The sequence below is a fragment of the Oncorhynchus clarkii genome, chromosome 13, assembly GCF_045791955.1.
Source record: "Oncorhynchus clarkii lewisi isolate Uvic-CL-2024 chromosome 13, UVic_Ocla_1.0, whole genome shotgun sequence".
NCBI lineage: Eukaryota > Metazoa > Chordata > Actinopteri > Salmoniformes > Salmonidae > Oncorhynchus > Oncorhynchus clarkii.
The window spans coordinates 48,231,681-48,254,441 of record NC_092159.1 but is presented as its reverse complement, the minus strand read 5'-3'; the positions used below and the strand labels follow the sequence as shown (position 1 = coordinate 48,254,441).

The 22,761-nt window shown below is 44.5% G+C and overlaps 1 protein-coding gene across 1 annotated transcript; it reads right to left on the bottom strand.

Moving 5' to 3' along the window:
• Window positions 1–1,034: 1,034 nt before the first annotated feature.
• Window positions 1,035–22,418, bottom strand: LOC139423572 (uncharacterized protein C16orf96-like). Its single transcript, XM_071175164.1, has 17 exons — window positions 22,032–22,418; window positions 21,081–21,134; window positions 16,838–16,942; window positions 16,359–16,472; window positions 16,117–16,203; window positions 15,160–15,979; window positions 14,966–15,051; window positions 13,529–13,651; window positions 13,363–13,437; window positions 5,139–5,303; window positions 4,747–4,865; window positions 4,143–4,208; window positions 3,911–4,012; window positions 3,065–3,239; window positions 2,755–2,866; window positions 1,423–1,542; window positions 1,035–1,207 (listed from the first exon to the last, which is right to left on the bottom strand). Exons 1-17 carry the CDS (start codon window positions 22,416–22,418, stop codon window positions 1,035–1,037), a joined length of 2,883 nt encoding a protein of 960 aa, XP_071031265.1.
• Window positions 22,419–22,761: the final 343 nt, after the last annotated feature.

The following is a 22,761-nucleotide window of genomic DNA, read 5'->3' as shown; positions in this document are numbered from 1 at the left end:
TATACATCATATTTCACATTGACACAAAATGTGTGTAAGCAAAGCCCCTGCTTCTAGGAAACAGTCACCCCGTTCCTCAATGACAGTACAGTTTGTCCTTTCAAGTTTATTAATTCATATCCTGTCCTACATTCACACAGGCTTTTTGAACTGTCCCCCCCCCCCCTCCCCGTGCCACGCCCCGGCCCACGGACAACTGCAGTTGAGTGCTGACATGGCGCTACGCTAAAAGTATGCTATGATACCCAATGCTGTGCCATGGTTAAAAATGATACACTATGCCAGAGTGAGGCACACATAGCGAACCCCCTTGTTTAAAACACACAGACACCAGGAGACTGCTGTAACTGGACACAGGCACGGTGACATTCGAAGGGAACGCCATCTGGGCCGATTTTACAACCCTGGCTGCTTTGCTTCCCCAATAGATGCAGGTGGCTGGCTACCATTGTTATGAGTCCACGACAGGGGTACATTTTTGTGGTAATGACAGCACGCATGAATGTCTTTCCTCTTAACATGTGATGGAACAACTTGAGACTCTAATACAATGAATCAGACGTTACAGAAATTGGGTCTGTGTGAGGGAAGACATTTCAAGCCCTTAATGATACCGCTCTATAAGACCCTATATGTCAAATGAATTGCTCCATGGTGGTATTCTTCTGCATCCAAACAGTCTGGTATTTGAGGTCACCTGCCTGAAAGCTTCTCTATGAAGGTCATTGAAAATCAGGCATCATAAACCAAAATCGTAATGTACCCACACGTAAGGTATTTGACCTGTAAAGCTACACCTTGGAATTGTGACTCAGCTATTTTGTGACTCAGCTATTTTGTTGCATTGAAACAGTGTTCATAGGTCCCAGAATTGTGTTCTTCCATTACCATCCATAAATAACCTAACTGACTAATATCAGACTTGATTTTCACAACGTCTGTATGCTCCATTACAAAATGGAGACCAGGATACCCTCCTGCTGCTGCTGTAAACGGTTTATTAAAATAAGGTGTGTGGGGCTCTCCATCGCCCCCTACAGGATGATGACGGGCTCTTCCTCCGACTGGCTCAGGTCCACGTGAAGCTCCAGATCTTGCTGCAGCAGCTCGCTGGTGGTGTCAGCATGGGACGAGCTCTGGGGAAGGGTAGCCTGGGACAGGCAGCCTAAAGAAGACATGGGCCGGTCCCGCACAGAGCTGCCTGAGGCTGGGGGAGATAAAGGGAGGAAAGGGGGAAAGGTCAGGGGTTAGGGTTCAGGTGTCTGCTACAATCAACCTTAACAGCTGCACAGCAGCAATCGCAAAGAAGAATGCTATTTCCATGTGAGTGTTATTTCAGTACCATTCCATAGTAATCACTATTCCAGTTAGTGAAATTAGTTTATATGTTGCAAATGGGTAATGACGCTGGTGTTGACCTACCTGAGCGGCTGCGCTGGGTTTTGGCACTCTGGGGTCGCACAGGGGTCACACAGCCCGGCTCTGTGCAGCCAGGCTTCTGGAACTGGGAGCGCATGATCTTGTCTTTGCTCTTGCACATGCCTGCTGTCATTAAAACAGCAATGTCACATCATAACAGGACCCCACCACAACCATAGCCATACTGTACCCACACACCCATACCAGACATACAACTTCTTCCAAGTCTTGAGCAAAATACTCTTTCAATGCTATTTTGACTCATTCAATGGCCTGATAAATGACTGGGAATCACAACACCAAATCCCAGGCATAAAACAGGACAGCACATCTCTCTCTTTCTTCCTTCAGGGCTTGATTTGTATGAACAGATGAAAAAGATATAAAGATAGAAATGATGGCATGCAAGCAGTGTTACCCCAGGTTATATTTACAGTCTGTTACAGACACCAGGCCTGATCTTCTATAACATAGTAACATTGGGTTCTTTCCAGTGTGGAACACTATACCAACCAGAGCCCCTCCCCCAACCCCATTGCAGACCATTCTTATTGCTAACTCACTTCCTTAAACCCTCGTAAAATACTCCCTCCCATAAACTAAGCTCCTCTCTCCTTCCCTAAATCTCCAGACCCTCGTTCCTAATCCTTCATCATACACCACTTTAACACTGTACTGTATCTCTCCTCAAATTCTCATTCCCAACCAAACAGCCCACTTTCTTTCTCAACCCAACCTAACTTTTCAGTCTCCTCCCCATTCTCTCCTGACCCTTCACCATGATGTCCCCACTCACTCTTCCTCCCCACACTCCACTTTACTTTACTTTACTCTTTATCTCTGCATCCCTGCACTGCGAGCCCAACTCTGGACACATGGTCCAGGGAGCGAGAGAGAGGAAACAGGCTAAGGGCAGTTGGGGCCTGGACAGACAGCGCGGTGTGATCATCATCTTAAAACGCGTTGTGTAACTGGGCCCAGGGGTGACAGTGAATCCTCGGAAGTGTGCTTCACTGTCAATGAGGAGTCAGAACTGGAGTCTGGACATCACCTCTCTCCCAGGCCCGGACCATGACAGCTGCCCACAGCATACAGACATGTCACACTTAACATTAGGTGACTTTTTGGAGCGATGGCATAAAAATAGAAAATGGACCCGTGGGAATAGTTTTACTGCACTGCAGTTGCTTGAATTGAGTAACATGAATTAAGTAGTCTAGCTTTTGTTCACAATTGTCCAGATTCCATTTTCTTTCCAATACATGTAATTCTACTCTAAAAATACACAGTACTGTAGAGTAGAGCTGAATATAATCCCAGTCCAGAACCCCGTACCGTCTTTAGGAAAGATGGTGGGTAGTCTGGCATCCACAGTCTTGACCGATCTGGTTTTCAGGCGGCCCTTGTAGATATGTCCGTCCAATCCCAGGATGTCCACCTCCTCCGGCTGACCAATAGACACAAGGACAAGGTCAAATATTTGCATACCTAACAACTGTCAAATACACCTCAAATATACTCAACATGATAACTTGTATAAATGGCTCAACAAACGTGATTGAACAGGTGTATTCCTATGGGCTGGCAGTGATTTAGTTGTCTGTCAGTACAGTAACCCACAGTAGGTGAGGTTGGTCTCACTCACCTGAATCCGCAGTGGGGAGCTGGAGATGGGCGGTGTCTCCTCCTCAGCCTGGATGAAGTGGCTGAAGTGCTGCAGGCGGGTATAGCGGCGGTTGGGGTAGGTCACGGTGTGGCTGCCTCCACAGCTCCGGGACATGGCCAGGTAACTGTAGTCCGCCATCTCAGGGATGCGCTCGCTAGGATGGATACAGGAGTGGAGGTTGAAGGTCGGAAGATAAACACTTCTAGAGGTTTTAAACAGACCTGACAGTACAGTGTTTATAGTTTGTAGTTAAATTTGGTCACCTTGCCTCCCTGACACTTCTCTAAACCATAACAAAGCAATATGGACAACTTTATGGTCCTTCCCCTGTTTCAATACATGTGCTCCCGGCTTCCCTGCCTGACCCTGGCCTGACTGACTGACTGACTCACTGCTTAGGCAGACTCTGGCTGGTCCTCTGCAGCGGGCTCAGGATGTGTGGATAGCGGGAGCTCCCGATCTCCCTCAGAGCCCCCTGGCTGTAGGTGCGCTCTGGGCCAGATAGGTGGCTCTGCACTCTCTCTATCTGTCTACACATCATGGTGTGGATCCGCTGCACCTGCATCATGGCCCTTTCTGAGCTGGCCATCTCAAAGTGGCTGTGGTTGGTCCCTGGCCTCAGACTGAGATGGAGGGAGAGCTGGCTAATGTCAGACACTTGTAACTATGGAACACTTCTGACTGATCTAGTGTGGGTGTTAGGTCTTTGAGGTAGGATAAAGTCGACTACACTGTATATTGGATATTGGGACACTGGCACCCCCTGCTGGTTAAAATGGGGCCAAGTAAGAGTTTCAGTTGTGATGTTTGACTGTCTGCTCTCACCTTCTGCAGTGCTGGCGAACCTGCTCAAGCTCATAGATGGTGTACGGTCGGTTGGACTTGTGGGAGGGTAGGCCAGGAGTGGAGGGCAGGGTGACCAAGTGCCTGTTGTCCAGTGGAGAGAGAAAGAAGAAAGAGAGGTAGGTGAATAACCAGCCCCATAATCCTATTATTTCAATTTCCACAATGTCTGTGTGTACTGTATAAAAATAGGACATTATTATAATTTACTTACGGTCCTGGGGTAAGCATATCGACTGGGCGGTCGCAGGAGATGCAGTGGAACCTTGCCACAAGTTGTCTATGAAAGGGACGTAACAAAGACAAATCAAATCCAACTTTATCGGTCGCGTACACAGATTTGCAGGTGTTATAACAGGTGCAGCTAAATGCTTTTGTTTCTAGCTCCAACAGCGCAGTAGAACGTCGAGCAAATACAATACAAATACACAAACAATCAAGAAACAAACAAACAAACAAGAAATGACAGAACAAGTCCAATTAACAATCTTGAGTAGATATATCAGTGAGCATGTGTCAGAATCCAGAATATAAATACGTGGTGTGTATAGACAGTATATCATTTGGAAGGAAAATAGTGTGTACAGTAGTAGGTATATTAGGAACAGAATACAGTATATACTGTACATACACCGTGAGTAAACAACAGTATACAAACAGAACATAGACATATAGACAGAATATAGACAGAGATAAAATGAACGCTAAACACAGGAAGACAATGAACGCATGATCATGTAGAACTCCATAGAGGAACCTGGACTTATCCAGCCATCATCCCTCCTGGGCCTGGCTGTGACCAGTGACATGTGACTTACTTCCTGATGCCTGCAGCGTCGTCCTCCTTCGGGGCAGGCTGGGCCTGCAGCTGCTTACGGATGCTCTTCCAGCGGTCCTCCAGCTGCTTCTTCACAGGATCCAGCTCAATCCGGTCCAGCTACACAGATAGACAACAGATGTACTACAGGGATGCCAAAGATATAAACTACCACCAGACACACCAGACAGACATTCCATGAGATTTTTACAAACAATGCTATCTGTCACTATAAACACGTTTGTAAAACACTTAAAAACGTGTGACATACAGACTTGTGAGATATATGTATTGGGGATAGCATAGTAATAACGCGTATGGCATGTATCAATGGACATGTAGGCCTATTATATAAACATCCATTTAGCAGGGTAACTTCCTGCTCAGTCCCACCTTGCACTCCATCTCGGTGGAAATTTTGTCAATGATTTTGTGCCAGTCCTGCTCCTGGCCGGTGATCTTACTGAGCAGCTCTTGGAACATGGTGTTGAGCTCCTCTGTCATGGAGTCAAACTGCATGCGGCTCACCTTGGTCTCCAGGGCACGCTTGTCTGCTTTCTACAGGAAGAAAGGAGATGCAGTCAGGGAAATGGCAGTACTAGTGTGGGCTTGTAAGGATTAGGTGACACCTGTATTAACTTGTAGGGGTTAGGTGAAACCTGTATTAACTTGTAGGGGTTAGGTGAAACCTGTATTAACTTGTAAGGATTAGGTGAAACCTGTATTAACTTGTAGGGGTTAGGTGAAACCTGTATTAACTTGTAAGGATTAGTTGAAACCTGTATTAACTTGTAAGGATTAGGTGAAACCTGTATGGACTTGTAAGGATTAGGTGAAACCTGTATGGACTTGTAAGGATTAGTTGAAACCTGTATGGACTTGTAAGGATTAGGTGAAACCTGAATGGATTTGTAAGGATTAGGTGAAACCTGTATTAACTTGTGAGGATTAGTTGAAACCTGTATGGACTTGTAAGGATTAGGTGAAACCTGTATTAACTTGTAAGGATTAGGTGAAACCTGTATTAACTTGTAAGGATTAGGTGAAACCTGTATGGACTTGTAAGGATTAGGTGAAACCTGTATGGACTTGTAAGGATTAGGTGAAACCTGTATTAATTTGTAAGGATTAGGTGAAACCTGTATGGATTTGTAAGGATTAGGTGAAACCTGTATGGACTTGTAAGGATTAGGTGAAACCTGTATTAACTTGTAAGGATTAGGTGAAACCTGTATTAACTTGTAAGGATTAGGTGAAACCTGTATGGACTTGTAAGGATTAGGTGAAACCTGTATGGACTTGTAAGGATTAGGTGAAACCTGTATGGACTTGTAAGGGTTAGGTGAAACCTGTATTAATTTGTAAGGATTAGGTGAAACCTGTATGGACTTGTAAGGATTAGGTGAAACCTGTATGGACTTGTAAGGGTTAGGTGAAACCTGTATTAACTTGTAAGGATTAGGTGAAACCTGTATGGACTTGTAAGGGTTAGGTGAAACCTGTATTAACTTGTAAGGGTTAGGTGATACCTGTATGGACTTGTAAGGATTAGGTGAAACCTGTATTAACTTGTAAGGATTAGGTGAAACCTGTATGGACTTGTAAGGATTAGGTGAAACCTGTGTGGACTTGTAAGGGTTAGGTGAAACCTGTATGGACTTGTAAGGGTTAGGTGAAACCTGTATGGACTTGTAAGGGTTAGGTGAAACCTGTATTAACTTGTAAGGATTAGGTGAAACCTGTATGGACTTGTAAGGGTTAGGTGAAACCTGTATTAACTTGTAAGGGTTAGGTGATACCTGTATGGACTTGTAAGGATTAGGTGAAACCTGTATTAACTTGTAAGGATTAGGTGAAACCTGTATGGACTTGTAAGGATTAGGTGAAACCTGTGTGGACTTGTAAGGGTTAGGTGAAACCTGTATGGACTTGTAAGGGTTAGGTGAAACCTGTATGGACTTGTAAGGGTTAGGTGAAACCTGTATGGACTTGTAAGGGTTAGGTGAAACCTGTATGGACTTGTAAGGGTTAGGTGAAACCTGTATTAACTTGTAAGGATTAGGTGAAACCTGTATGGACTTGTAAGGGTTAGGTGAAACCTGTATGGACTTGTAAGGGTTAGGTGAAACCTGTATGGACTTGTAAGGGTTAGGTGAAACCTGTATGGACTTGTAAGGGTTAGGTGATACCTGTATGGACTTGTAAGGATTAGGTGAAACCTGTGTGGACTTGTAAGGGTTAGGTGAAACCTGTATGGACTTGTAAGGATTAGGTGAAACCTGTGTGGACTTGTAAGGGTTAGGTGAAACCTGTGTGGACTTGTAAGGATTAGGTGAAACCTGTATTAACTTGTAAGGGTTAGGTGAAACCTGTATGGACTTGTAAGGATTAGGTGAAACCTGTATGGACTTGTAAGGATTAGGTGAAACCTGTATGGACTTGTAAGGGTTAGGTGAAACCTGTATTAACTTGTAAGGATTAGGTGAAACCTGTATTAACTTGTAAGGATTAGGTGAAACCTGTATGGACTTGTAAGGGTTAGGTGAAACCTGTATTAACTTGTAAGGGTTAGGTGAAACCTGTATTAACTTGTAAGGATTAGGTGAAACCTGTATGGACTTGTAAGGATTAGGTGAAACCTGTATGGACTTGTAAGGATTAGGTGAAACCTGTATTAACTTGTAGGGGTTAGGTGAAACCTGTATTAACTTGTAAGGATTAGGTGAAACCTGTATGGACTTGTAAGGATTAGGTGAAACCTGTATGGACTTGTAAGGATTAGTTGAAACCTGTATGGACTTGTAAGGATTAGGTGAAACCTGAATGGATTTGTAAGGATTAGGTGAAACCTGTATTAACTTGTGAGGATTAGTTGAAACCTGTATGGACTTGTAAGGATTAGGTGAAACCTGTATTAACTTGTAAGGATTAGGTGAAACCTGTATTAACTTGTAAGGATTAGGTGAAACCTGTATTAACTTGTAAGGATTAGGTGAAACCTGTATTAACTTGTAAGGATTAGTTGAAACCTGTATGGACTTGTAAGGATTAGGTGAAACCTGAATGGATTTGTAAGGATTAGGTGAAACCTGTATGGATTTGTAAGGATTAGGTGAAACCTGTATGGACTTGTAAGGATTAGGTGAAACCTGTATTAACTTGTAAGGATTAGGTGAAACCTGTATTAACTTGTAATGATTAGGTGAAACCTGTATGGACTTGTAAGGGTTAGGTGAAACCTGTATGGACTTGTAAGGATTAGGTGAAACCTGTATGGACTTGTAAGGATTAGGTGAAACCTGTATGGACTTGTAAGGGTTAGGTGAAACCTGTATTAACTTGTAAGGATTAGGTGAAACCTGTATTAACTTGTAAGGGTTAGGTGATACCTGTATGGACTTGTAAGGATTAGGTGAAACCTGTATTAACTTGTAAGGATTAGGTGAAACCTGTATGGACTTGTAAGGATTAGGTGAAACCTGTGTGGACTTGTAAGGGTTAGGTGAAACCTGTATGGACTTGTAAGGGTTAGGTGAAACCTGTATGGACTTGTAAGGGTTAGGTGAAACCTGTATTAACTTGTAAGGATTAGGTGAAACCTGTATGGACTTGTAAGGGTTAGGTGAAACCTGTATGGACTTGTAAGGGTTAGGTGAAACCTGTATTAACTTGTAAGGATTAGGTGAAACCTGTATGGACTTGTAAGGGTTAGGTGAAACCTGTATTAACTTGTAAGGGTTAGGTGATACCTGTATGGACTTGTAAGGATTAGGTGAAACCTGTATTAACTTGTAAGGATTAGGTGAAACCTGTATGGACTTGTAAGGATTAGGTGAAACCTGTGTGGACTTGTAAGGGTTAGGTGAAACCTGTATGGACTTGTAAGGGTTAGGTGAAACCTGTATGGACTTGTAAGGGTTAGGTGAAACCTGTATGGACTTGTAAGGGTTAGGTGAAACCTGTATGGACTTGTAAGGGTTAGGTGAAACCTGTATTAACTTGTAAGGATTAGGTGAAACCTGTATGGACTTGTAAGGGTTAGGTGAAACCTGTATGGACTTGTAAGGGTTAGGTGAAACCTGTATGGACTTGTAAGGGTTAGGTGAAACCTGTATGGACTTGTAAGGGTTAGGTGATACCTGTATGGACTTGTAAGGATTAGGTGAAACCTGTGTGGACTTGTAAGGGTTAGGTGAAACCTGTATGGACTTGTAAGGATTAGGTGAAACCTGTGTGGACTTGTAAGGGTTAGGTGAAACCTGTGTGGACTTGTAAGGATTAGGTGAAACCTGTATTAACTTGTAAGGGTTAGGTGAAACCTGTATGGACTTGTAAGGATTAGGTGAAACCTGTATGGACTTGTAAGGATTAGGTGAAACCTGTATGGACTTGTAAGGGTTAGGTGAAACCTGTATTAACTTGTAAGGATTAGGTGAAACCTGTATTAACTTGTAAGGATTAGGTGAAACCTGTATGGACTTGTAAGGGTTAGGTGAAACCTGTATTAACTTGTAAGGGTTAGGTGAAACCTGTATTAACTTGTAAGGATTAGGTGAAACCTGTATGGACTTGTAAGGATTAGGTGAAACCTGTATGGACTTGTAAGGATTAGGTGAAACCTGTATTAACTTGTAGGGGTTAGGTGAAACCTGTATTAACTTGTAAGGATTAGGTGAAACCTGTATGGACTTGTAAGGATTAGGTGAAACCTGTATGGACTTGTAAGGATTAGTTGAAACCTGTATGGACTTGTAAGGATTAGGTGAAACCTGAATGGATTTGTAAGGATTAGGTGAAACCTGTATTAACTTGTGAGGATTAGTTGAAACCTGTATGGACTTGTAAGGATTAGGTGAAACCTGTATTAACTTGTAAGGATTAGGTGAAACCTGTATTAACTTGTAAGGATTAGGTGAAACCTGTATTAACTTGTAAGGATTAGGTGAAACCTGTATTAACTTGTAAGGATTAGTTGAAACCTGTATGGACTTGTAAGGATTAGGTGAAACCTGAATGGATTTGTAAGGATTAGGTGAAACCTGTATGGATTTGTAAGGATTAGGTGAAACCTGTATGGACTTGTAAGGATTAGGTGAAACCTGTATTAACTTGTAAGGATTAGGTGAAACCTGTATTAACTTGTAATGATTAGGTGAAACCTGTATGGACTTGTAAGGGTTAGGTGAAACCTGTATGGACTTGTAAGGATTAGGTGAAACCTGTATGGACTTGTAAGGATTAGGTGAAACCTGTATGGACTTGTAAGGGTTAGGTGAAACCTGTATTAACTTGTAAGGATTAGGTGAAACCTGTATGGACTTGTAAGGGTTAGGTGAAACCTGTATTAACTTGTAAGGGTTAGGTGATACCTGTATGGACTTGTAAGGATTAGGTGAAACCTGTATTAACTTGTAAGGATTAGGTGAAACCTGTATGGACTTGTAAGGATTAGGTGAAACCTGTGTGGACTTGTAAGGGTTAGGTGAAACCTGTATGGACTTGTAAGGGTTAGGTGAAACCTGTATGGACTTGTAAGGGTTAGGTGAAACCTGTATTAACTTGTAAGGATTAGGTGAAACCTGTATGGACTTGTAAGGATTAGGTGAAACCTGTATGGACTTGTAAGGATTAGGTGAAACCTGTATGGACTTGTAAGGGTTAGGTGAAACCTGTATTAATTTGTAAGGATTAGGCGAAACCTGTATGGACTTGTAAGGATTAGGTGAAACCTGTATGGACTTGTAAGGGTTAGGTGAAACCTGTATTAACTTGTAAGGATTAGGTGAAACCTGTATGGACTTGTAAGGGTTAGGTGAAACCTGTATGGACTTGTAAGGGTTAGGTGAAACCTGTATGGACTTGTAAGGGTTAGGTGAAACCTGTATGGACTTGTAAGGGTTAGGTGAAACCTGTATGGACTTGTAAGGGTTAGGTGATACCTGTATGGACTTGTAAGGATTAGGTGAAACCTGTGTGGACTTGTAAGGGTTAGGTGAAACCTGTATGGACTTGTAAGGATTAGGTGAAACCTGTGTGGACTTGTAAGGGTTAGGTGAAACCTGTGTGGACTTGTAAGGATTAGGTGAAACCTGTATTAACTTGTAAGGGTTAGGTGAAACCTGTATGGACTTGTAAGGATTAGGTGAAACCTGTATGGACTTGTAAGGATTAGGTGAAACCTGTATGGACTTGTAAGGGTTAGGTGAAACCTGTATGGACTTGTAAGGGTTAGGTGAAACCTGTATGGACTTGTAAGGATTAGGTGAAACCTGTATGGACTTGTAAGGGTTAGGTGAAACCTGTATGGACTTGTAAGGGTTAGGTGAAACCTGTATTAACTTGTAAGGGTTAGGTGAAACCTGTATGGACTTGTAAGGGTTAGGTGAAACCTGTATGGACTTGTAAGGATTAGGTGAAACCTGTATGGACTTGTAAGGATTAGGTGAAACCTGTATGGACTTGTAAGGGTTAGGTGAAACCTGTATGGACTTGTAAGGGTTAGGTGAAACCTGTATGGACTTGTAAGGATTAGGTGAAACCTGTATTAACTTGTAAGGATTAGGTGAAACCTGTATGGACTTGTAAGGATTAGGTGAAACCTGTATGGACTTGTAAGGATTAGGTGAAACCTGTATGGACTTGTAAGGATTAGGTGAAACCTGTATGGACTTGTAAGGATTAGGTGAAACCTGTATGGACTTGTAAGGATTAGGTGAAACCTGTATTAACTTGTAAGGATTAGGTGAAACCTGTATGGACTTGTAAGGATTAGGTGAAACCTGTATGGACTTGTAAGGGTTAGGTGAAACCTGTATGGACTTGTAAGGGTTAGGTGAAACCTGTATTAACTTGTAAGGGTTAGGTGAAACCTGTATGGACTTGTAAGGATTAGGTGAAACCTGTATGGACTTGTAAGGATTAGGTGAAACCTGTATTAATTTGTAAGGGTTAGGTGAAACCTGTATTAACTTGTAAGGGTTAGGTGAAACCTGTATGGACTTGTAAGGGTTAGGTGAAACCTGTATGGACTTGTAAGGATTAGGTGAAACCTGTATGGACTTGTAAGGATTAGGTGAAACCTGTATGGACTTGTAAGGATTAGGTGAAACCTGTATGGACTTGTAAGGATTAGGTGAAACCTGTATGGACTTGTAAGGATTAGGTGAAACCTGTATGGACTTGTAAGGATTAGGTGAAACCTGTATTAACTTGTAAGGATTAGGTGAAACCTGTATGGACTTGTAAGGATTAGGTGAAACCTGTATGGACTTGTAAGGGTTAGGTGAAACCTGTATGGACTTGTAAGGGTTAGGTGAAACCTGTATTAACTTGTAAGGGTTAGGTGAAACCTGTATGGACTTGTAAGGATTAGGTGAAACCTGTATGGACTTGTAAGGATTAGGTGAAACCTGTATTAATTTGTAAGGGTTAGGTGAAACCTGTATTAACTTGTAAGGGTTAGGTGAAACCTGTATGGACTTGTAAGGGTTAGGTGAAACCTGTATGGACTTGTAAGGGTTAGGTGAAACCTGTATTAACTTGTAAGGATTAGGTGAAACCTGTATTAATTTGTAAGGGTTAGGTGAAACCTGTATTAACTTGTAAGGATTAGGTGAAACCTGTATGGACTTGTAAGGGTTAGGTGAAACCTGTATGGACTTGTAAGGATTAGGTGAAACCTGTATGGACTTGTAAGGATTAGGTGAAACCTGTATTAATTTGTAAGGGTTAGGTGAAACCTGTATGGACTTGTAAGGATTAGGTGAAACCTGTATTAATTTGTAAGGGTTAGGTGAAACCTGTATTAACTTGTAAGGGTTAGGTGAAACCTGTATGGACTTGTAAGGATTAGGTGAAACCTGTATGGACTTGTAAGGGTTAGGTGAAACCTGTATGGACTTGTAAGGGTTAGGTGAAACCTGTATGGACTTGTAAGGGTTAGGTGAAACCTGTATGGACTTGTAAGGGTTAGGTGAAACCTGTATGGACTTGTAAGGATTAGGTGAAACCTGTATGGACTTGTAAGGGTTAGGTGAAACCTGTATTAATTTGTAAGGGTTAGGTGAAACCTGTATGGACTTGTAAGGATTAGGTGAAACCTGTATTAATTTGTAAGGGTTAGGTGAAACCTGTATTAACTTGTAAGGGTTAGGTGAAACCTGTATGGACTTGTAAGGGTTAGGTGAAACCTGTATGGACTTGTAAGGATTAGGTGAAACCTGTATGGACTTGTAAGGATTAGGTGAAACCTGTATGGACTTGTAAGGGTTAGGTGAAACCTGTATGGACTTGTAAGGATTAGGTGAAACCTGTATGGACTTGTAAGGATTAGGTGAAACCTGTGTGAGCTTGTAGGGATAAATACATATGTGTATGAACTTGTGTATGGACACGTATGGGCTTGTGGTGACTTGTATGGCCTTGGTAGGGTTTAGCATGGGCTGGTACAGGTGAACTTGAGCATGTTGGGATTTGTAGGTACCCCTATGGTCTTGAATGGACTTGTGGAAGCTCGTTTAGACTAACATCAACATGAGAACTTATGAGAGTTCACCTGAGTTGAGTATAACACACTGAGGGAAAGATAAACTATGCCATGTTGTGGTGAGAGACTTACGATTTCAATCTCCATCTCCACAAGCTCTTTGTCAGCTTTCTTCTCGTCCATTTCTTCCATGGACTTGTACAGATGCTGTGACAGAAAGACATTATTCTGTGGTTTGGAACAGAAGTACAGCATGGAGCATCTCCTATTCCCCTATGGCCCTCCCTCCCAGACTCACGTCGATGTGGACCTGTTTCTGGCCGTGCTCCTCAATCAGGTGGTTGGCTGTGCCGTGGAGCTTCTCACACTCAGCCTGCAGCTGCATGATGGCTCCCTGAACGTCATTCATCAGCTCAGAGCTCTGGCAGAAACAACACAGAGAGACAGGGTTCTATGTCTGTAATACACAGCCATGGCCCCACTGCCATGGAGAGCCTGGCACTGACACACTCCTTTCCCTTAACACACTGCTGCCCTGATAGAGCTTCCCTTACATATCATCTCTAAACGTATCCCTCCCTCAGGGTTCAACATAGCAGACCCATTATTTAATTAAAACCCTTTGGTATTCTGTTTCATCCTCTATCCTGGCCCTGCCTATATATATACCTCTGCTCCAGGTCTGCCTCCTCCCTGCTGATTCATGAATCTGCTAACCAGGCCCTGCAGATTCTCATAGCGCTGGAACAGCTGGCTGACCTTCCTGCTCACATCTACAGAGCAGGAGGGGCACGTGGAGCCTTGCTGCCCGCCTGCCTGACCGCTGCCCTGGCCCTGCTCTGACCCCTGGGGCTCCTGCTGGAGGCTCTGGGAGAGCAGCGAGGAGGAGGATGCCATCATGTCCTCCAGCATGCCTCGCAGGTTGTCCATCTGCGGTGAGAGGGCAGTATGAGGGCCATGTTGGGGCCACCAGGGGCCACTTGCTGCTACATTATGGATGATGCTGTCTCAGCTATATTCTACAGTTGAAGGTTTTACACTCTGGTGTTAGACCTGACAGTGTATTCAAATGTCTATATGCACTGGAATGTCTGTCTGTCTGTCTGTTTGTCTGTCTGTCTAACCTGATCCTGTAGCTGTCTGTCTTTCTTGGTCTTCTGCTCAGCCTTGGCTGATGTGTTCTCAGTCTTCAGCAGTAGCACCTCTTCCTCCACTTTCTGCACTGCGTTCCTGAACACAGAGTGGTGGAACAGGTGCACCAGGCCATGAGGAGCAGGCCACCACCTCTCTTCCAATGGAAAACTACCACATCTCAACTGGCCATAAAACTGCTGAGGGAAGAACGGCTCGTAATAATGTCCGGAACAGAGCAAATGGAATAGCATCATACACCTGGAAACCATCAGTGGAATGTATTTCATTCCATTCCACTGATTCCGCTCCAGTAGTTACCACGAGCCCGTATTTAGCCTTCCTGTGTGCTCCTGTGTCATTGTTTACCTGAGGTATAATATCTGCAGTCTGAGCTGTCCTTGCTTAGGAGAGTCAGAGGAGTCCTCATTGTCTGACCCTTTGGCTGTTTCTGAGCCTCCCTCTGAGCCCTGAACTGTCCCTATGTTCAGAATCAGCTGCTCCAGTTCTCCCAGCTATGACAGGGACATGGGGCCATCAACAATGTGTGTGTGTGTGTGTGCGTGTGCGTGCGTGCGTGCGTGCGTACATCTTCCTCGCTCACCTTGGCTCTGTCACCCATCAGGCTGTCGACCAGAACTCTCAGATGATTCAGTTGATCCAACAGTTTGTCAGGCACATCCCTGTCACCTAAACATTCAGGACAAAAATGGTCATCCCACACAAAAGACATCATTCAGTAAAATAAAACATAGAATAGCCCTATAACACTATCCAATCTCCACATTGTTATCTTACCCATGTCAGGGAGGAGCTCCCGGAGGTGCTGGAGCTGGGCCTGGTCAGCCTTGCCTGCTTCCAGCAGCTCTACTCTGGTCTCCAGGGTGTTGTGTCTCTCCCTGAGCCTGCCCACGTCCCTCAGGGCCTCCACTGTCTCTGGGTAACGCTCTGCCCCGCTGGCCACACGAGACAGGGGTTTGCTGCCCACCATCAGAGCTCCATCAGAGAGGGACTGCTGGGGCAGTGCCCCCCCATGCTGGCTGGCAGTGACAGGAGTAAAGGCAGCAGCTCCATCAGAGAGGGACTGCTGGGGCAGTGCCCCCCCATGCTGGCTGGCAGTGACAGTGCCAGGAGTGAAGGCAGCAGCTCCATCAGAGAGGGACTGCTGGGGCAGTGCCCCCCCATGCTGGCTGGCAGTGCCAGGAGTGAAGGCATCAGCTCCATCAGAGAGGGACTGCTGGGGCAGTGCCCCCCCATGCTGGCTGGCAGTGCCAGTGCCAGGAGTGAAGGCAGCAGCTCCATCAGAGAGGGACTGCTGGGGCAGCGCCCCCCCGTGTTGGCTGGCAATGACAGTGCCAGGAGTGAAGGCAGCAGCTCCATCAGAGAGGGACTGCTGGGGCAGCGCCCCCCCATGCTGGCTGGCAGTGACAGTGCCAGGAGTGAAGGCAGCAGCTACATCAGAGAGGGACTGCTGGGGCACTGCCCCCCCATGCTGGCTGACAGTGACAGTGCCAGGAGTGAAGGCAGCAGCTCCAGTATTGGCATTGGCAGAGACGCTGAAAGGAGTCATGGTGGTCATGACAACTGATGTGGGGACAGGGACTGAGTGCTTGATTTCCTATTGGAGAAATAGCTACCATCAACACAAAGCTAATGTCTATTCCTATGTCTTGTATATGATTGCTTGATAAATGAATCTCGCTCTTTCAAGCAAGACATAAGACATGCCTTTTGCAAATTCTGTTGCTCGCTAACCAAGGTGGTCTGCATGATGTCCCAGGTCACACACTGGATGAGCTCGTCTGGGTCTGGGTAACGCCCAACTCTATCCTGCAGCTCTTTCTGTGATAGAGAGAAGACAAGAAAGAGAGGAAGTCATGATTAACCTCTTTTTACTAGAGTTAGCTACTACAGTACTATACTATTGTTTGTCTCCTCTTAACAATGTAGTATATAATTTCTGAGCTTGGAAAGTAGTCTCCTGAGTTACAACTCACGGTGGCAGAGTCCAGGTTGTCCAGTCGATGGCAGTACTGTTCCACTTCGTTGATTCTGTCAACCAGCTCACTCATATTCAGCTGGAACCCAAAAATACCCAGAGCAACGTCATGCTACCAGATGGAAACAGACATGTAGGATGATCCCTATTATCCTCACTCTATTGTTGGGGTGAGTGACAGGCCAGGTTGCCAGAGATAAGCTGTGGCTCTTTGATGCTGTTGCCCTCTGTATGACTCCATGTCCCCTACAGAGAGTGATGGAGGGAGGGGACCAGGGCCAGGGTGGATCGGGCTCTACATGACTCTATATTTCACCACTGTGTGGGGTGGTGAGATGGAGAAGGATTCCCTAGGGATGAGCACTGGGTACATCCCCTACTGTAGATTAATGAGGGAGATGAGCAAAGTTGCCATTTGTTATCTATCTGCAATCCCTCCTCACTATGAGGGTTTGCCAGTATGGATGTGTGTCTGACCTGGTTTAGTTGGTTCTGGAGGCTCTTGACCTCTTTCTTCAGGTCATCTCTGGACTCCTTCAGGTCCTGGATCTCCTTCATCAGATCCTGGATCAGCGACATAGACTGGAAACACAACAGAGTGTGTTCGAAGGACTCAAAGCTCAAAGAACCTCACATCACTGGTCAGATCACTTAACAGAATCATTACCTTTTGTCAGTTTCTGTTATGATGACTGAATCGTAGGCTATAGAAATAAAGAGGGTCGCACACGTGATATATAAGCTCCCAGTAATGTATTGGGTAAACCTCCAACATTTCGAAATCACTGTGCCATATTCTGGGTGAATCAACACGCATGGTGATCTCTTAGAATTAGGTCTAAAGCTTTTTCACAGCCTCTTCATGCCCAAAACACTTGAAACTGACTCAGCCCAGTTCTCTAATCTCCCAAAGTAAGACTCTGTGAAACTTTGAAGCGGTCAGGGGACTCAGTAAGGTCGAAATCCCCCGGACCAAAGCCATATACGTGACTATTTCCCAAGCTTCTTCCTTTGAAGATCAGTAGGAAGATCCTAAACCCCTTCATTTAGGAGGGATTCCAAAACCCCTCTCCATGGCTCCATCCAGTTGACATTTCACCCCAAGGGAGGTTACTAGGACACCACCATCCATATGCAGTAGATGAGATACACAAGCTGTTACAAAGCAGCGGTAGGACCTGTCTGTCTCCAGATAATCCATGTTTTTCAGAGTACATAACCCCTGCCCATATGGAACCACTCCACTCTCTAACACAGCTGAGGCCTTGTTGACAGAGTAAACCCACACATGTGCTCTGGGTGTTGCAAATTAGAAATAGGTTGTGTTTACTAAGCAAAGTTGAAACAGGTGGCTCTGAACGTATTGATCAGAGTTCCAGTGGGTTTGTCTAATGCACCCAGACATGAATCGAAGCATAGCGACTCCACTGAGCTGCACAGGCCGTCAAAAAATTGTCTGAATAACTAATAGGTGGTTCAGTGAGCTGTAAACGTGGAAGGGATATATGACCTGCATGTATGGAATTTCTGGAGGAGACCACCTTTTCATTGATCGCCTCAAGCATCTCAGAGACATGAGATTAGGCAAAACATGATCAAATCTTGTAAACAGGACTAGAATATTCTAACCTGGCAACTAACCCAACCCCTAATGACAAACAAAGAGACAATCAACTGTATTTGTCACATTTTGATGGGTGGGTCCAGGGTAGATAGAGGTCGACGATTAATCGGAATGGACGATTAATTAGGGCCGATTTCAAGTTGTTTTTTTTACACACCTTTATTTAATCTTTATTTAACTAGGCAAGTCAGTTAAGAACACATTCTTATTTCCAATGACGGCCTAGGAACGGTGGGTTAACTGCCTCGTTCTACGAGATTTTCACTAGTCCAACGCAATAACGGCCTGCCTCTTGTTGCACTCCACAAGGAGAATTACGCGAATGCAGTAAACCAAGGTAAATTGCTACCTAGCATTAAACGTATTTGATAAAAAACTATCAATCAATCATAATCACTAGTTAACTACACATGGTTGATGATATTACTAGATATTATCTAGCGTGTCATGCTTTGGTATAATCTGACTGAGCATACAAATATCTAAGTATCTGATTGAGCGGTGGTAGGCAGATGAAGGCGGGTAAACATTAATTCAAACAGCTCTTTCCTGCGTTTTGCCAGCAGCTCTTCATTGTGCGTCAAGCATTGCGCTGTTTATGACTTCAAGCATATCAACTCCCGAGATTAGGCTGGTGTAACCGATGTGAAATGGCTGACTAGTTAGCGCGCACTAGTAGCGTTTCAAACGTCACTCGCTCGCTCTGAGCCTTGGAGTGGTTGTTCCCCTTGCTCTGCATGGGTAACGCTGCTTCGAGCGTGGCTGTTGTCTTTGTGTTCCTGGTTCGAGCCCAGGGAGGAGCAAGGAGAGGGACGGAAGCTATACTGTTACACTGGCAATACTAAAGTGCCTATAATAACATCCTATAGTCAAAGGTTAATGAAATACAAATGGTATAGAGAGAAATAGTCCTATAATTCCTATAATAACTACAACCTAAAACTTCTTACCTGGGAATATCGAAGACTCATGTTAAAAGGAACCACCCGCTCTTCATATGTTCTCATGTTCTGAGCAAGGAACTTAAATGTTAGCTTTTTTACATGGTAAATATTGCACTTTTACTTTCTTCTCCAACACTTTGTTTTTGCATTATTTAAACCAAATTGAACATGTTTCATTATTTATTTGAGGCTAAATTGATTTTATTGATGTATTATATTAAGTTAAAATAAGTGTTCATTCAGTATTGTTGTAATTGTCATTATTACAAATAAAAATAAAATAAAATCGGCCGATTAATCGGTATCGGCTTTTTTGGTCCTCCAATAATCGGTATCGGCGTTGAAAAATCATAGTCAGTCGACCTCTAGTCAAGGGTATGGTTCATTTCCTATGAGATTCGTATGACACTTTAAAAGCTCCTCGTGAGGCTGATTGGACATATTGAGTTCACAGGAAATGATGATAATTGTCTACATCAGAAAACAGTAGGCAAAATGTATGCATCGTCCTATTCCCTCAAAGGAGCTGGGCTCCCTAACCAGGGGACATCCCCAACCGTATCTTCCTCAGACACAATGTCCCTAGTACCCTGTCTTTTGGTCTGTGAGGATGTTGTTTGGACAGAGTGCCCAACCTCCTTCCTGTTTCTGCCACAACATCTGGGTCATCATCACCCACAAGTATGTTGCAAATGGTAACGGACAGGACAACCTAAATACAAGCCCCTTCTGACAACAAGCAAAACTCTAGTAAAAGGGGTAGGAAATGAGTAACTAACATAATGTAAGTACACTGACTTTTACTGTCCCAACGATAAGGAAGTTATTTGCGATTGGGAAGAAAGCCATCCACTCTACCTCCCTGTTACTCTTTAGTCAGCCATTAACTGGCTCTGACTTAAGACCCTGAGAGGGTAGCGAAAAGTCTGCCTGAGTGGCGCTCTGTGTTCACAGTGGCCTGGAATCCTTCCACGCCACTGTGAACACAGAGCGCCACTCAGGCAGACTTTTCGCTACCCTCTCAGATCCAAGACATGTACCCTGTGGGGTCACAGCAGAGCACACCTTTATCAACCACAGCAATCCCCTGATAACCTCTGCCATGGGTTAAGAAGAAAGAGACCCTGGCTAAGGGCCTGTATGCGGGAAATACAATATGCTGCTATGAGTTGTGAGGCAGAAACTGATGGACATTGTGTCTTAGTGGGGTCTTAAGGGATATAGCAGACAGGGCCAGAGAAGGCCAGACAGGGCCAGACAGGGCCAGAGAAGGCCAGACAGGGCCAGAGAATGCCAGACAGGGCCAGAGAAGGCCAGACAGGGCCAGAGAAGGCCAGTCAGGGCCAGAGAATGCCAGACAGGGCCAGAGAATGCCAGACAGGGCCAGAGAATGCCAGACAGGTCCAGAGAAGACCAGACAGGGCCAGAGAATGCCAGACAGGGCACAAGAAGACCAGACAGGGCCAGAGAATGCCAGACAGGGCCAGACAGGGCCAGAGAAGGCCAGACAGGGCCAGCGAGGGCCAGAGGTCCAGACAGGGCCAGAGAATACCAGACAGGGCCAGAGAATGCCAGACAGGGCCAGAGAAGGCCAGCGAGGGCCAGAGGTCCAGACAGGGCCAGTGGATACTGGTATTGACCCACAGTAGTATACCCACAGGATACATGAATGATTCAGAGGCACCTTTGCCTGTACCCACTGGATGTCCCTCCCTCATATCACCTGAGTGTTAACTGGGCAGGTCTGGGCAACATCAGTGAAGATAGCTAAGTCCTGTGCAATCTTTCATCTTCCTACTTGCTTTATTTACACAGACTGTCATGTCTCTATCAGTGTCCATATTTCAAACTCAGACATTTCAGATACCAGCAGAGATACAGTTCAGAGTGTGGTATGAAGTACTGGACCGATACTGATTCTAAATCGTGTACACCCCAGGAGGTTGGTGGCACCTTAATTGGGGAGGACGGGATTATGGTAATGGCTGGAGCTGAATAGGTGGAATGGTTTCAAACACATCAAACATATGGAAACCACGTTTGACTCCATTCCATTAATTCCATTCCAGCCATTACAATGAGCCGTCCCCTCTCAGCAGCCTCCCCTAGTGATCTGTACTACTCAGCTATTCAATTTTGTTCCACAGCATACACAGGGAACACAGGAGTGGTGCTTATCTTTGGGGAGTGGCCTTTCCTTTGGAAACTGGAACAGAGACACAGCGAGGTCATTTGAGAAGACAGTGTGGTGCCCATCACCTATTGTGCTGTGCTCTGTCATCAATATCCTTATCCAGTGTTGAGAGTTCTGAAATGCTCACCATTCACCACACAGACAGGCCCCCAGCTGCGGGACAGGGCTTTGATGAGCAAGCACTCAAGGACTTAATACAGATAAGAGGGGCTGAATCACTTGCCAGCAGCATATCCCCCTGCATTCCACTGCTGGCTTGCCTCAGAAACTAGGTAGTTGGTCCTGGTCGGTACCTGGATGGGAGACAGAACGCTGCTGGAAGGCCAATAGGTGGTACTCTTCCCTCTGGTCTAAGGAGATTCAGTGTCCCAGGGCTGTCTTTCAGTGTCCTGACTGTGGTCACTAAAGATCCCATGGCACTTATCGTATGAGTAGGGGTGTTAACCCCGGTGTTGTGACTAAATTCCCAATCTGGCCCTCATGCCATCATGGCCACCTAATCATCCATAGCTTCCTTTAACTCTTCCCCTTGTCGTTGCTGTAAATAAACATCAGACTCTAACATCTGTTACAAGATGGATGTCTAGTCTAGAATACCCAGTGGAACTGTAATATAATCGTATTTCTTGACCATTGTGGCCATTTTTCTTTGACCACAAAATTGTTTTGGGACAGATTCCTAAAAAATGATTTGGCGCCTATTTTATGACAAGCAAAATTGTGCACCACGGACAAATCAGAGTTTCAACACAGTTTTGACTGTTGATCAAGGGAGGCAGCACTGTCACAGCAGCAGTGTTCAACTTTCACCTGTCCTCGCATGACATTATTTAAATGTATAATAAAATTATAACTCAGCGATGACAGTGTGATATTAATAATTACATTTTGAGGAAGAGCCTGTCTCACCTTGGACACGCCGTCCTCACTCGCCTGAGCCTTGCGGCGGAGCTGCATCAGCTGCCACAAGTCGTTGACCGGTGTTGTGGTTGAGGCAGTGCGACTCAGAAGATCGGTACCGCTAGGAAGCTTCTCCAGCGCGGCCATCTGTCTCTCGATCTGCCGAAGTTTGTCTTCCATGTGATGGTACGGGCTAGAGGACTTGGTCAGATGCGGGCCATGGGGCTCCTGTGGCGGGCCATCCTGCTCTCTCCAGCCGGTGGTCACATTTTGGATTTTCAGGTGTCCCAGGATAGCGTGGAGGAGGGTATGCAACGCATTGAAGTTGACAGCTCCAACTTCAGGTGTCCCGATCGACAGGTTCACCAAATCGAACAAACTAATGTCAGCTGACATTTTGTCTCACACTACTTTTGAGTTAGTTATTAAAAAGTATTTACGAGGGATATGAAAGATATATCTTCTTCCAATATTGCCATCTTATTTTGTAAAAATTCAACGCCAGAATGATTCAATTAAATAACAAGATTTTTTTTAATCGACAGGATCGAACGCAAAAAAAAAATAGAAATGTAAAATTATAGAAAAAAAATACTCTTTGATTCTTCTGTACTAAATAAAAAGTGTCTGTAAATTAGAATTAAATATTCCCTAAACAGTTACTTTTCAACACTTGTTCGTTGCTACTCAATCTCGGTTGTTTCTTATTCCAATGCCATTTCTTACCTTGTTTTAGAAA